Raw genomic sequence first — 16,847 nt, 5'->3', positions numbered from 1 at the left:
TCACATTTCCTACAGTTGTCTGATTACTGTGTTTGCTGGATGTCTGCTATGTTTTCGATTTTCAACCAAAACCCAGAAGCATGACCCCATTTAAACCAAGTGCTGGATGAGGGTTACGGTCGACTTCCTGTTTAAACCATCATAAATTTAACCGTATCTTTTCCATTTCTCGCCATTCCAGCGGCATCGGTTTCTTTCAGCACTCTCTTCGGTTTCTCCCTCGCGATCCCTCTCTCATTCCTTACCTCCACTTCTTGGCCCGTTTCCCCCTTTTCTTTTCTGCCTCATTTCCCTTGTGTCCAGAGCAGGCTCGGCTTGGACCTCCACCCTTATTTCTCCTTCTCTCTCCCCCTTTCTCGAGTTCTCCCACTCACTTTTTCACATTTCCTCTCACCATCACTCATCCCGAACGCTCCAACTTTCCCTCTCTTTCCTTCCACCCCCATTCCCCCTTTTCGCAGAACTCATATGAACCGTTTTGCAAAGGCCTAATGTATTTATATACAGCATTTCTGTACACATTAATGACACTTTTTTTAAATTCAGAGACACTACAGTTGCACTTACAACACTACACTGTGTTTAATGATTTCTTGTATTTCATCTTCCAGTAAACCTGCATCTTTGGTCTAATATCTTGCATGTTTCCCCAAGCGTTGTTTTGCTTTTCTTTCCGACGTTTCCATCTTTTTCTTTTTCTCCTCTGTGCAAACCGCAGTCTTGCGCTCACCGCAGCACAGGAAAAATAAAAACCACTCTCGTTCCCTTTCCCATATCCCAGAGAGTAGCTCCCTCTGCCAGCTCCATTAGAGAGATTCCTGCGTCTCCACAGGGATCTTTCCAGGACCAGCTCTGCAGGAATGCTGGACTCATATTCCCCCTACACACACACACAAACACTTGTGCAGCTGTCTTTATGGGGACTTACCGATTTTTATACAGCACAAGCTGTATATTCTATCCCCTTACCCCTAAAGCAAACCCTCACAGAAAACATTCTGCATTCTCACATCAAAATACTTGATTCTGTGTGATTTAGGAGCTCTTTTCCTGCACCATAAAAAAGGTGGGTTCCGCACAGTTTCTTCATGTTGTCTCAACAAAAATAAAGTAAACTTAATCATTTTCTCAAATTTAAATGAATTGAACATAAAAGAAATTAAGTTTTCCCAAAACAACCTCAAAAATTGTGTTGTTTCAACTAATTTTAAGTATAGCTTAAACAAGCAGTAAAAGTCTTTTTTGTGTGTTGTTAGGATTAGAAATGTCCCCACAAGGTAAAGCTAAAGATCTTTGCCCAAACCCGAATTATTTATACAATGTGTATAGTGTTATTTTATATTTGAATGTTACATTTCTGTACTTCAAAACTGTACCAAAAATATGGAATCAGATTAATCTCAAAAGAAATTCACGCAAAGACACGATGTACACATGCGTAGCCAAATTTCACGTGCATAAAATCAAATTCACGTGTGTAAAATATTTTTTTATATTCACAAAAAATTTTCAAGTGCACAAAATAAAAATACATTTTCATAAAATATGTTTCACAAATGCAAAACACGATTTGCAAATGTATAAGAGTGTACAAAAAATTTTGAATGTTTAAAACTTGCGAGTTCATCCTGAATGAGAATGTGCTAATCTTCTTTCATGTACGACTCCCCGGATGTGTGTGTGTGTATATTTTTGAGACACTCCTGCCAGAGGCAGGGCAACTCGTACCTTTCAGCCAGTCAGATGAAAGCTGTAGTCAATGACACCAACTCTGCGCTTCATTTGCGCAGACTGTTTTTCATTAGCATGGCGAACGGAGAAAGCAGCAGTCGTAGTCGCACTTTTTTTTCATTTATTTAATTATTTGACCATAGCCTCACTCTTTTTATCCATTATTTTGCCGCAGCTTCTTTTTTATTGTGTCGCAGCCTCATAAGCAGAATGTAGCCTGCAGAATGATGAATTATCATTCCGGCAAAACAAGTATAGCAGTGCCATTGTGGTCTAGCGGTCAGCCTGTTGCGTTATCATGCCACCGACCTGTGTTCAATCCTCACCTGAGTTGAACTTTTTTTTTTTTTTCATTTTTATTGTTAAGACATATAAAACTGTAAGGTTGTTGAACATTTGAAGTTCTAAAGCAGCTGTTTTCTTAAAAAAAAAAAGACTTGATAGTGTAATTAGAAACTGAATTGGAAATGACCTTATTTTAATATAGTCAGTCGTGAACTGAGGTGGGCCGTTCAAAGGCTTGAAACTCCAGGGCTATAAAGGAGTCCCACTCCGGCCCTGATTATATCCAATGAATGTAAACAAGCTGCTGTTTATTATTTATTATAAATTATTATTGAGTCTAATATGTCTCCATACAAAAACCATAAATTGAAGTTCATTGAACTTTTATAATTCTATTTTGTTGTCACGGTGGCGCAGTGAATAGCACAATTGCCTCATAGCAAAAAGGTTGCTAGTTTGAGCCCTGGCTGGCTCAGTTGGCATTTCTGTGTGGGGTTTGCATGCTCTCCATGCGTTCGCATGGGTTTCCTCCGGGTGCTCCCGTTTTCCCCCACAGTCCAAAGACATGCGCTATAGGTTAATTGAATAAGCTAAATTGTCTGTAGTGTATGTGCGTGAAAGAGTGTGTATGGATGTTTCCAGGGCTTAAATTGTGCCAGAACACTCCGGATCCGGCACCCCTGAAATCTGATGTGGCACCTCATTTTACTAATCCCCCACCTCAACTGCCCTCCTCCCCCATCCGCTGTTAACTTTCACTTTCTACTGCACCAACCACCAACCCCAGATTATTAAAGGGACTAAGCTGAAAAGAAAATGAATGAATGAATTCTGTTGTGTTTTCATCTGTGCTTTAATGAGTTTATTTTACTTTTTGGCTTAGTCCCTTTATTAATCTAGGGTTACCACAGCGGAATGAACTGCCAACTTATCCAGTATATGTTTTATGCAACGGATGCCCTTCTAGCTGCAACCCATCACTGGAAAAACCCATATGTCAATATATATATATAGCAGAAAAACTAAAAATTGCAATGTGTTTTTTCCCAACATTGTACAGCCCTATCACACACAGGTTTGTGAAATTTGTGGACAATCCATAGGTTTGCAATATTTTTATACTGTACAAACTGTATTTTCTGTTGTACTTCATCTCCAAACCAACCTTTACCTTTTGAAAAAAAAACTCATTCTATATGACTTATAAGCTTTTTGAAAAATGGCAACATCAGCCATGCATGTTCTTGTAATACATGTATTATACTTGGTCATACATACACACTGTACACACTAAAACACACATATAGCCAGTGATTGAAACAGCTCACTATAATGAGGTCTTTTGAGTATAATTAAAACTGCTGCGTCACTTTTTTAGCAACTCTGTAAGATGAAGAGGGAAGTGTAAGTAATTTCCTGAAAAGTGTCAACCTGACTTTCTGTTTGTTCAGTCAAATGTCTTATGATGTCAGAAATCAAGTCGAAATTACATTTATTATAAACATTTTTGCTAAATTCTTTTTATATTCTCAGAAAATTTAAAAAAAAAAACTTTAATTCATTACATATCAACTATGAACATGGCATTTGGTGTCTTCAAAAAATAAATTTGCAAAAGTGATTTATATAGTGTGATTTATATAAGTGATTTATGAAGTATATTAAGCTTTAAGTAAAATGTCTATTAATGTTACAAATAACATGTCATCATAGGTAAAATAATATTTGATTGTCATTCAGCAGCAGTTATATTTATATAAATGCAAAAAAACAAACCTATTCTGAATGATACGTATTAAACTTTATTAAAAACAAAAGGATCATTAAAAAATAATTATATTGTATTGCTTGTCTTTGACCATATATACAATAGCATAATTACACTGTAATATAAAAAGGCAGTAATACATATTGTTGTTAAAATAGTATTTGTACACAACCATGTACACTTTTTTAACAAAATCTCTAATACTCACCTAGTAGTATAATTATTTCATTATTTTCAAGTGCAATGTAAATATTGTAAAAGTATTTTAGTTTTTATTTTCAGTGTTACATGATCTATCAGAAATTGTTTTATATGTTGATTTTGAATTAATTAAATATATATATTAGTTTCATTAAAGAATTTCTAATTGATATTTATTTTCACATTCCATTTGTTCTTCATTTATTCATTCATTTTCTTTTCGGCTTAGTCCCTTTAATTAATCTGGGGTAGCCACAGCGGAATGAACCTCCAACTTATCTGGCATAAAAACAATCTGGCACAAAAACCACCTGAATGGTGTTATATATTTGCTGACTTATGTATTTACATTATCAAATCCAGAGAGATAAGCAATTTTAACTAGCATCGTTGACCGTCTCCTGTGTGTTCATGCTAATGACGTCCCACGTCCTCGATTTCCAGTCTGTTTTGTAGAAAACAGGGAACACCAAAGATGCTTTATTATGTTGTGTTTTATTACACTGAACAGAGCAGAATTATAGCAGAACCCTAAAATGTATTTATTTTGATAAAACCGTGCTGCTGCTTCTTCTTAACACGATAATTAGCAGAAGAACAGCAAGCGGTGGACTTTGTCATAATAAAATTTGTGCATCCTTGAACCGGATTTCTGCAGGTGTGCTTTAGAATGTAATAAAGACCACAATTCCCATGATTCTACACTCAGTCATTGCATAGTCAAAAAATACCTTTCTGTCAGCACCCATAGCCACAAAGTTGGTGTGGCAACATACATTATAACTGTACTTCAAGCGTCTCAAGATCAAATCCTTTCCTGATCCCTTTTACCCCTCTCTCTCTCTCTCTCTCTCTCTCTCTCTCTCTCTCTCTCTCTCTCTCTCTCTCTCTCCACCAAATACTATCCAATCAAAAAAGGCAAAAACATAAAAAATTATATATAAAATATAAACATAAAAGTGGTTTTGTTTGTTGTGAATATATGCCCTCTAGTGGTAAAAAATACATAGTCTAATGTGCCTTTAAGTAAATAGAAAGTGTAAATAAATGTAGTATTTATTTGACACTAAACAAATTATATTATTGATGTTTGTCAACTTTCAGTAGCAGTTAAGTGCTGAATAAAATATGTTATTTACAGTAGATGCAGAAAGAGTATTGTGGGTTGTTTGTTTATGATAACTAAACCTTTAATTCAGTGTATTGACCTTATTCTTTCAGCACAGGCACAGCCTAAGAAAGTCTCGTTCAATTTTATTGGCTTTTAAAACCATTAAAAAAACACTCTTTATGCTGCCTGAAGTTGTTAACTGGTAATTTTATTATATTATTCATATTAAAAGGGAAAAAGTTAGAATTGGGCTGTAATTGTTGTGATCACCAGCAGTGTTGCCCTTGCAGGCTGCTGGAGAACATTCCCTGTAATTCTACCGAACTACACATCCCATCATGCGCTGCACTCACACACCAATTCCAGATCATCCCTTGATTACACACACAGCTGAAGCTGATCAGGACTGATACATGGACTATCAATACACCACACACACTGATATCTGTGCTGTGTCTTGTTATAATGTAGTCTGCATCACGTAAGTGTTTTCTTGGATTGCCTTTATTGTTTTTAACTCTCGTTTGTTTTGCTGCCTGTCTCAACCATTCGCCTGTCTGTTGCCATGCGTTTGTCCGAATGATGATTTTAAAAATAAAGCTGCATTTGGTAGTGGTGGGCAAAAGAGGATTCGTGAAACACTGAAACAGTCGAATTACTTTAGTCATGTGACCTGGTGATTCGAATCACTTTATTCGCGTAACCTGGTGTTTCCAATCACTTTAGTCATGTGACCTGGTGTTTCAAATCACTTTAATCACATAACCTGGTGTTTCGAATCACTTTGGTCACATGACCTTTTGTTTTGAATCACTTTAATCACATAACCTGGTGTTTTGAATCACTTTAGTCATGTGACTTGGTGTTTCGATTCACTTTAGTCATGTGACCTGAGTGTTTAGAAACACTTGCCCTTCAGGATTAACCCCTTCAGGATTAACAGATCTACCTTTGTTGCACCATCTGATCATAATAGTAATATTATTTTTTGTCCTTTAACTGTACTGTGAATCACTTGATTTATTGTTTGTATTAGCTGTAAATTATAAATTTACAGTACTGTATCTTGTCATGTTCAAATGAACTAAAGACACAATTGAATTTTGTCACCCTTATGAAGGCAAGTTTGTCGAAATGCATAGGTGTGCATGAATCCTTTTTTTTTTTTAAATAATAGCCATGTCAGTAAAGGCTCAAAATAGTCATGTCAAAGGCTTTTTTAACTTTATCACAAGTTTTCCAAGTACCTTGGACAGATTGTTGTTTGTCTACTTATCCAAAGAGCACTGGGAATTTTAATTACCCCTGAAACACTCTTGTCTGTTTTTTTCTTTTTTCTTTTTTTTTTTAAGGGGGGTGGGGGGGGTCTGGATATTTTATCTACATCAACTTTATGTGATGTAGATTTTTGTGTATCAATCACAAAAATCATTTGGGTTTGGTATTCATTAGTTGCACATCTAAAGAAAAAATTTAAATGTTGTGCTCTTTTCAGTCTTGTTGATGTGCTCTGGCTATTTGCGTTCATTTTGCTTTCATTTTCCCGGAGCAAAACACACTGGCAGGCCATCCTAAACACATGCAGCCATCTGAGGAAGCAAGCAGTTTATGGGAGACTGTTGTTATTTCCATTAGCTGATTTGGCAGAACTGTGAGCTGTGACCTGTGGGAGCCTGATCTGACGGATCTGCTTTTGTCTAATGTGTTACAGGAGACAACCGCCGGCAGTGCCCACTCAACACACACATTGACACACAAATGCCCACCTGGGAGACAAAAAGCAACAGTTACAAGATCTGCTTCAAGATTCACAGAAGACAAAAACGATTTGGGTTTAGCAAACCTGATCTCCAGATGCTCACTCATTGTCTTGCTGGAGAGGTTTGTTCATGTTCTGTACATATACATTGATGTCTGCAATGCGAGTGAGTTTCATTGAGTTTCCTTAACAGCATTGAATAAAATGCTTTTTTTGGATTTTGTAAATAATCTGTGCTCAAAAAGTCATTTGTCTCAGTGGTGTTTAATCAAGTAAGCCATTGATCAACTTGATTTGAACCAACCCATAAACAAATGCTGCTGACTATTTAAATATAGTGGTGTTTCGTGTCGCATATCCAATGACTCTGGTAGCAAGGATGTCTTAGTATATTAAAACTAAAACATGTGCTGCATCCCAATTCACATACTTATACTACGCCTTAAAATTATGTACTTTTTTTAAAGAAAAGTATACACTTTTGAGTGAGTAGCAGAAGAGTATGCAAGCTTCAGCACATACTTCTTACCTGTTAACAGATCATTGTGTTGCTTAGTTACGTGCCCTGTAAATCATCCACACTTCTTTCATATTTAATTTCCTATCTTAATGGAGAAGCAGCAGTGGCAGGAGGAGTCTTTCATGCAGAGAAGTCTGCTCAAGTTAATGTGCAAACATATCTTCAGGTTCAAGTTCACATTGTTGTTGCAGATTAAATATAATATGGAAAACACGGTTTAAATATGTCTTGTTGGCTAGATATTGATAAACAGTAATATAATAATCTTTACTGAAGCCTCGATGGTTGGTCTCGCACATCCGCCATGTTCGTAGTTTCAAATTTACGTCCAACGTGCAAGTACTGTGGGCAATTTCAGCAATTAGAGTGCGGTGGGTTCCACACTTAAAATCTAATGGAAATAGTAAACAATACAGGTACCTTTAGCATACTGTTTTCAACATACTATGCTTTGGGACATACTAATTCTATTTTCAAATACCATTTAGGACGAATAGTTTGCAAATTGGGATGCAGCACAAGACTAAAACTATTGGTCAAACAACATTTTCATTACCTGAAATAAAAAATTCACAATAAATGAAAAAAACAAAGTGAGGGAATGACATCCAATGCAGTATAGAGTTTTTTGTTGTATTAGAGATAAGTTATATTGATTACATATTATTTATATTATTTACTTAATGCTTTCAGTGTGTTATAACGCCTTGTCAACCAGTGATAAGCACAGTTATTCGGCAAAATTAACGGTAAAGTGAGCAGCGTTCATCTGACAGGTCCATTTGTGATAGCACCCTCCTAATGAATATTGGATAAGATGAAATGACCAAGCATCCAGCCTACAACTATCCCAGTAAAACTCTAAGTCATTTTACAAGAGAGAAGTTAAAGGCCTACAAGTCTTTGGATGCCTACAATTGTGTTCTGTGTGGTCATGTGCAAGAAATAATGCATCATGATTACCAGATTCAAAACTTTGTAGCGCTAAAAAGGAAAGAAAACTGAACTGTACAAGGCCTGGGTAATCATCAACAAGCAAAACAACAGCATTCGGACAGCAAACAACATCTGTTCGGAAGGGTAAGTGAATTTACATGTTTACGTTTCATTCCAAGCATTCAGTGTCGGCGATTTAATTAACCATAGTAAATAGTTTTTGCTGAAATCAAAAATGAGTAATGTGTGATTCAGCATAATTCAGACAAACAAGCATAATTTATTTATTATTTATGATTTACAAAAAAATATTTTCTCTGAAAACATAAAACATGCGTTCCATCTTTTATTTGATTGCCAGAAAATGTAAACTAGACGTTTTAAAAAGGAGGCGTGGCACCCAACCACGCCCCTAAACCCAACCATCATTGGGGGATAAGTAAATCATACTAAATTGTTTCAATAAGATTGTACAAAATTCATACAAATTAGCCACTAAATCAAAAAGTTTTAAATTGCTGTGAGATCATGTTGAATAATCACACGTCATATTTTTTATGAAAAGGTTTAGTATATAAGAAGTTCAGATGCAAATTTTCTTCTAAAATGAGTATTTTTCGCAGCCTCCTGTGTGCAGGCTCAATAATTACATTTTATAAGACTAGACTATAAGACTAACTTTCTTTAATTGTCTTAAAAGTGAAATAATTTTAATTTCCAAATTTATGTTATAGAGAAATATTAAATACACATTTAAAAAAAATCAAGAACATTAAAAAATTTAGCTGAAAGTTTGTAGGTTGTAATTGACTTTTGAAATATTTTGCTTGCATTTAACTGTATTATCTTTCAATTTCTAAATATGTTTGGTGACTAAAATATTATTTTAATACATTTTTCTGTTTAATAAATCTGTTTTGTTTAAATACACCAAAAATGCATTGCCTATATTCACTGAGAAATAGATCAAAATATTCATTTTCAAAACGGGCTGTACTCAGTTATGCTGAGCAGTGAGCACTGTATATCAGTTGTGTTAGATTTCAAATTTACAATAGCCAAGTAAAAAAAATGAATTTAAAAAGGGTTTTAAATGGCACATAATATTCACTTTTATTGACTTTAAGTCAGCTTTTGAATACCAAGTATGCAGTCAGTGTTTAGGTATGATGATTTTATTTATAAAAAAAGAGAATCTTTATAATTAATAATATATAGCGTTAAAAAGACATTGTGATAGTTTTGTTATGAAAATCTGGCAACACTAAATGAAAGGATGTTATGTGGTAAACACATCACAACAGACTGGGTCTGATTAACAAGAGCACATAAGACTTTCAGAAGGTAGACTTTTAGAAAAACTCAATTTATAGATCATCTAAATAAATTGTAGGAGACTTCTTAGACTAATTAAAATAACCTAAAAGAAGCATTTTAAAAATGGTCATTTTCAAACTACAGTGTAAAAATGCTGGTTTCCAAACCATTCCTTCATGTTGTCCCAACACAAATATATTAAGTTAACCTAACTGTGGATTGAACATAAAACAACTAAGTTGTCCCCATAAAAAAAACCTCAATAATTGTGTCGATTCAGCTCATTTGAAATAGTATTTTGAACAAGCAACACTGTATTTGTGCTATGGGTGTGATTTACATCTCAAATCATGCAGCTTGTGAAGGAATCACCCTCAACACCCTTACAGTGTTTCAAGCACCACTCTTGTTTTCTTCACGAAACAGACATTTTCATCTTGTCAGTTTAAATGACTATAATAATTTACAATGACTTTGCACATTTTACAAGTTCCCATAGATTTAGCAGTAAATGCTTTCATTTGGCAGCTTTATTATAGTCATACAGACATGTTGTTAGTAGCCTTCAATGATTCATTTGTAAATTCCTAAAAGAAAAAAAAACATCAGATCAAAACACTGGCAGACATTTCTTGTAGAAATGTGGCTTTACACAAACATGAAACCCTGCAGAAATACCTGGGACTGATATTAGACTGACCTCTGGTGGACAAACAGCATGTCCACAACAAATTCAAAAACCTGATGTATTTTCTATCACCTACTGTAAATTAAAATAAATCAAAAGGTTTCGTAACAAGAATTAATAGACACTCTGCTGACAGACAAATATGTATGGTTAAAAACATTTATTTCCAATACATTGAGCTTGTTAGAATAACAGCATTTTTTAAAAACATCTTAGAAAAACACCAGAAATTCTGAAGTATTTACACAGTTATATAAATACTGTTAAGAAAAACTCCACACTCTTAAAATTGGGGGAACATCATAAACCATGTTGAGATCATAAAGCCAACAAAAGTAGAAGAAAAAAAAGATCAATTCATTTATTTAAGATCAATTGGATGTTTAATCGTAAAAAAGTCTTAATCCCAAAATTTAAAATGATTAGAATTTTTTTATGCTTGCTCTCTTCCAATTTAGAGAGAAATATGACCTGAGCATGTTTTTATGAGATTCTCATATGTATTATTTAGTTTTTAATGGCAATTCCCAACAAACATTGTGCTTAAAAGGTTACAGTTTACCCAAAAATAAAACTTCTGTCATCATTTACTCTCCCTCATGTTGTTCCCAACCTGTATGAGTTTCTTCAGTGTAATACATTAGTAGATAATTAAAAAATATAGTCTTCAACATTTCTCAAAATATCTTCTCTTAAGTTCCACATTAAGAAAAAAAAGTCTCATACAACGAATAAATGTTGAATTAATATTCACTTTTAGCGATCCGTCCTTTTAAGAAAAGACTCTCAAAGTCTTGAAGCCCTGTTTTAATTGAGGAAGCGGGACAGATCCTCTCTGATCTCAGCCTCATCCCAGGGGCCGTGAATGTTGTCCTTGTGCCTCTGCAGATGAACCAGCAGCAGTGGACAGAGTAGAGTCAACATTAACAGAGCCACTGAGAGAAGAAGAGCTCCCTCGGGCCAAAGGCTTCCCAAACCCCTGACGCCGGCCAAACACACCAGCAGCGCCGCCCAGGGGAAGCTCCAGTCCGCCTTCTCCCGCACCCGGTGCAGCAGGCAGGGCCAGAGCGCGAACACCAGCAGCGCGCAGGTCAGCATGGTGAAGGTGTGCAGGGCTCCGGGCAGACGGGATGCTAGACACACCGACCCGAACAGAGCTGCATTTAGAGAAAGACTTCCCGGCGGACTGGGCTGAGCATACGGGAAAGACACCAGATGAGCCAGGAGCATAACTGCCGACATGGCGTACACGGTATCAGTGCTGACCGACTCGGTCAGAGTCTTTAAAACTGGTGAAAACCCAAAAGTAAATGCTAGGAAGACAGCAGCGCTCTGCAGGTCCGCAAGACGCGTCCGTTTGCCATCACTGGCTCCTCCCAGGACCTCATAGAGCCCGTATCCAAACAGAGCGCAGCCTAGGCAGACGCATAACACGGCAGACGGCTCCAGCTCACCCTGCTCCATGTAGGACCACAGTGTGAGAAAGAGGGCCACGCAGGACACCTGCTGGGCGATAAGGCCTGTCTCGCGAACCACAGCCCAGTAGCGGTACTGGCGGACGCGGATGTTCCGCCGCAGCTCCTCCAGGAAACGCCGGTCCACATAGTTGTCTGGGAAAGGCTGCCGTTCATAGAGCACTTTCCTCCACGGGACGGCCGAAGGAGCCCCTGGACCGCTGTCTGCTCCCATCGCCTGTCCAAATCAGAGAACACAGTGGCTGAACATTAGCTATGCATGATATTGGGAAAAAATGTGACATTGCTCATTTTTAGTTTTGCTGCCACATTAGGAATTCTCTATTGAACATGACATGTTTTTATCTAGGAATAATGTTTCTAAAGGAGCTGTTGACATGAGATTGATCCTGATTTTGGTAAAAACTCAAACAATACAAATATTAAAATAGAATAAAATAAAACACATCTGAAAAATAAGTGATGTGTAATAACAATGGAATGACACAAGGAGAAGTGTTGAACTACTGAAATACTTCATATAAAAAGCTTTTTTTGATGATGGCAGCTTAAAGACGCCTCTCATATGGAGAATGAAGTCACATGAATTGCTAAGGTGTGAGTTCTTCAGAGACTTCAACACTGTGTAAAAATCTTAATGGTTATGTGAGTCCCATCTTTCAAATCTGATCTTTAATTTGTATTTTTTATTGGGTTCAAGTCAGGTGATTGGCTGGGCCATTCTACAGCTTGATTTTCTTTCTCTTTTCTTAGCTGTGTTTTGAATCATTGTTTTGCTGAAATTTCCGCTATGGTTTCCTTTTTATCATCCTGCTAATGTAGATGTTGGACTGAAGCAGCTGATATTAATTTACAATGGCGAAGAAAAGGGGGTTGCTGAAGAACTACTGAGAGATTTCAGCTGCTGTCTGGGCTTTTATTGTCATTCTGCACCTCTCTATCTTCATGTGTTTAATATTTTTTCCCTGCTTCATTTTTTTTATTACACATAACTTTATTTGTAAAATAATTAGATTTGTTGTCTTTGCATACTTAGATTTTTTTGATTGTTTTAAACATCTGGGAAATATTTTAAGTCAACAGCGCCTTTAGTAATATGTTTTCTGAAAAGAAAAGGTGATGTGTGGAATACTTATTTCCCCCACTGTTTTGTGACACGAATATAGTTTCACCAGATGAATCGAATACTTCTATTTGGAAAGATTTCATTAATTTAGATCGACTGATTGATCAAGTGTTTTTCTTTTATTTATTATTTTATTGCTTTGATGATGCAATTAACCCTTTGCAGGTAGTTTGATTGACAGGCAATCCAGCCAATAATACTGCTGATATCCTGCGATGATCTTGTATAACTTTCTGCATTGTTGTCAAACAGGCATCATGGTAGAGTAACATTTTACAATACAATGGTGAAAATAATCTCATATGGGACTCCAAATGGTACTCAGGTACACAGAAAATTATTTTCTATGCAGTGAGTTTGCATAAATCATAATGCATTACGAGCATTCATTCATTTTCCTTGGGCTCAAGCTGCAGTCACACTAGAGTTTGTGTGTGCAAAATTCTGTCGTATGGCGATGCGAAAAGGGGCGGGATTAAACAGAATTATTACTATTAAGCATTAAAAAAAGCGAGCGATTGCTCCGTGTTTTCAATTTCTTTTCTTTTTTTCTTCAATTTCAATTTTAGGCCAGTTAAGAAACCAATATTACCGAATATTACCAAAATATTACCAAATATAAGAAACCAATATTAATAACCTAGGTTGTTAATCACAACAATGGAAAATGTTCACAACAATGGTGGGGTGGGCTCTAAAATGACAATACTCAGATTTTAAATTTGGAATAAATGTTATAAGAAAACAATATTTTATATTAATATTTTAAACAATTTGTAAATTCAGTACATCCAGAGAAACTGAGAAATTTTCATTGGTCTTTAAGTACACTTAATTTTTTTTTTATTGTCAACATTTACTCCCCCTTCACTTGTTTAAACCCTGTTTGGGTTTCTTTCTTCTGCTGAGCACAAAAGTAGATGTTTTGAAGAATGCTGGTAATACGTATGGGTTGATAACCGTATTCAAGGTATACCACGGTTTGGAAAAATCAAGGTTTTAAATTTTTTTTTTTTGCTATACCGTTCCAATGGTTTATGTAGGTTTGTTTGTTTTTATGTTTTTAGGACATAAGTATCTCCAGCAGAAGATATCCTAAAATGCCATTTTTAAATTATAAATAAATCAGTGTTTTTGAAGCTAATCAAGAGGGAGGAAGTCAAAGATTGATTTAAATTATTTAGCCTGACATGTTTATTGTTACAAAATATTTTTAAAAGTTTGTCAAAATAAAATATATTGTGTTCAAAGGTAGAAAAAAGTTTGTTGTTTATCCAGACGATTAAAAAGAATTTATTTTAGAGCAGTAATAGCAATACCGTGATATTTTCATCCAAGGTTATCATACATCACAATCTTAAACCAGCCTATCGTCACCTTAGAATAATAAGGTTTTATCTGCATTCTGAATGATTTTAAAATATTGAGCTTCAAAGTTTTTGCATTGCATAGCAAACAGTATGTGTGTAACATTTGTTTTTTAAATAAAAAATCTTAAAATGTAAACAACTTATAAAAAAACATCGCATAATGTAAATAAGTTGTCATTTAGTAAGAATATGTCAATAACTCAGTTTTGACAAAAATGTCAAATAGAACCTTATAAGGTGACGCCATGTCTAGCTGATACCTGGCACCCTTTGACTTCAATAGCAATTGCTTTGCCTTTGTAAGTAGATGGGTCCCAGCATCCATCATTCATCAAAGTATCTTCTTTATGTTCGACAGAAGAAAGAAACTCATAAAGGTTTAAAACCAATTAGAGGGGCCAGTTAGATTTTTGCGTGAACTACACCCTGTTCTCCACATATCATGTATTTGCTTCATAGTTTATATATAAAGAAAAACATTAAACACCACAAAACTTTAAGCAGCATTGTTTATCTTTGTGTAAGTAAAACGTGCATTTAATCAATCTATTATTATCCTAAATGTCAAGCGGTATCTGACTGACAGCTTCTCACGTCAATCTGATTCATACAGAATGAATCAATCATACAGTCATACAGTAAGCCAGCTGGCGACAGTGTATAAATACAGACAAAATATATTATTTCATATCAAACTTATACAGAATAATGTTCAAGATAAATCTAAAATCTTACCGAATGAGCAGGGTTTCCTGTATTTAGCCGCAGCTGTCAAGCCATCATACATCCGGAAGTGACGTACCAAAAAACAAAAACAAAAGCGCAACCGTGGTATTGACTGAAGAGCGCCACCTGACGACTGTTCCTCACAACCGCCGACGAGTGAAAAGTGAGATGCATATACATTTAATATTTATATAGTCTATGGGTAATCCTCTCTTGATTAATTTGTAACAGCATATGACTAAAATTTAAATAAAAAAACAGTGTTTAGTAATTTGAGTTATTGTTACATTTGTTTGACCCTCATTAGTGGATAATCATATTTGGAGTCCGTCTGCACACAAACAATTTATTTTCATTCATTTTAGTTACTAATATTACACTAATACTTCAGTATTAGAGTATTTAAAATAATTTGACTCAAACAATATTGTATAACACAGGGCTTCTTTCATTTGTAGCGGACTCCTCAAATGTGATTGATTTTATTTTATTCTACAATTATTTTTTTTCATTCATGAGGAAAAAGTGTCGTTTTGGATGTGACATGTCTCCATAATGGATGTGACAGATGTACAATTGCCACTTGTGTGACTTTGGTAAATTAAATACAGTAGTTTGAAAAAATTGACAGAGACATTTATTTATTTATTATTGAATTATTTTTAGTTTAGCACTTTAATACTGAGTAAAACAGCTTATTGGCTTTAAAATGAAGGATTTATTTCATACAGTTGTAATAAAAGTCCATCAACGAACGTATAGAAACACCAAGCTAAGATTCATTCATTCAGATGTAAAAAAAAAAAGCATCAAACCTATTCACAATCAACATGTAGTTCTAGATATTGGCCAGAAGGTGGTGATATGAGATCAGAAATTCAACGAGAAAAGATCAGTAACTAAAATAATGTAATATATATATATATCATCCTTTATATTAAGTCAATAATAATAATAATAGTAATAATAATTGTTTCTATATTTTATAATTGTGCAGAGTCAGATCAAGGGCTGCACAGTGGCGTAGTGGGTAGCACGTTCACCTCACAGTAAGAAGGTAGCTGGTTCAAGCCATATGGTCCAATTGGCATTTCTTGCATGTTCTCCCCGTGTTTGCATGGGTTACAGCAGTACAGGTGAATTAGCTAAGCTAAATTGTCCATATGTGTGTGAATGAGTATGTATGGATGTTTCCCAGTGATGGGTTGCAGCTGGAAGGGCATCTGCTGCATAGAACATATCCTGAATAAGTTGGTGGTTCATTCTGCTGTGGTGACCCCAAATTCATAAAGGGACTGAGCTGAAAAGAAAATGAATGAATGAATGAATGAATGAATGAATGAATGAGAGTCAGATCAAGTTAAAGGCTATGAACTAACTTGAGCAACTATGATGAAGCCACTATTACATTGGAAGCACAAAACAGTCTGACCAATAGACAAACAGAAAAGCACAGAGCAGAGCAGAAAGAGCAGCAGATCCTAGAGGACAGACACTCTCAGAGGAAAAGTGTTGTTGTAGAAACACAGAAATAGACCAGAGAGAGAGAGAAATCATTTTTTTTTACCATACTTAAATAAATCAACTTACTTGTAGGCATGGGCCGGTATAAGATTCTGACGGTGTAATAACCTTGGATATAAATAGCACAGTTTTACTGTTTCATGGTATTCTGCTCAATGCTCTAAAATCTGTTCTTTTTAAATGTCTGGGTAAAAAACAAGAACTTTTTTCCCATTTGAACACAATATATTTTCATTTGAGAAACATTTACAATATTTTGGAGCAGTAAACATGACGGGCTGAATAATTCAAGTCAATCATTGACTTTTGC

At 35.4% G+C, this 16,847-nt stretch overlaps 2 protein-coding genes across 2 annotated transcripts in view; one reads left to right on the top strand and one right to left on the bottom strand.

Annotated features, from left to right (window-relative positions):
* dnm3a (dynamin 3a) overlaps positions 1–6,847 on the top strand; it is a 105,741-nt gene extending 98,894 nt beyond the window's left edge. Inside the window, exon 20 of the mRNA NM_001128524.1 lies at positions 6,808–6,847. Within this exon, the coding sequence (NP_001121996.1) occupies positions 6,808–6,847 (40 nt within the window). The remainder of the gene's footprint in view (positions 1–6,807) is intronic.
* Positions 6,848–10,459: 3,612 nt separating this feature from the next.
* On the bottom strand, positions 10,460–15,040 carry pigc (phosphatidylinositol glycan anchor biosynthesis, class C). Its single transcript, NM_213261.1, is given in 2 exon segments — positions 10,460–12,008; positions 15,023–15,040. A coding segment is annotated over 1 exon segment (882 nt). The 5' UTR covers positions 12,006–12,008; positions 15,023–15,040; the 3' UTR covers positions 10,460–11,123.
* Positions 15,041–16,847: the final 1,807 nt, after the last annotated feature.

Source organism: Danio rerio, chromosome 20, assembly GCF_052040795.2.
Source record: "Danio rerio strain M-AB ecotype USA chromosome 20, GRCz13ab, whole genome shotgun sequence".
In the NCBI taxonomy this organism is placed as follows: domain Eukaryota; kingdom Metazoa; phylum Chordata; class Actinopteri; order Cypriniformes; family Danionidae; genus Danio; species Danio rerio.
This window is presented reverse-complemented; position numbering and strand designations above follow the sequence as displayed.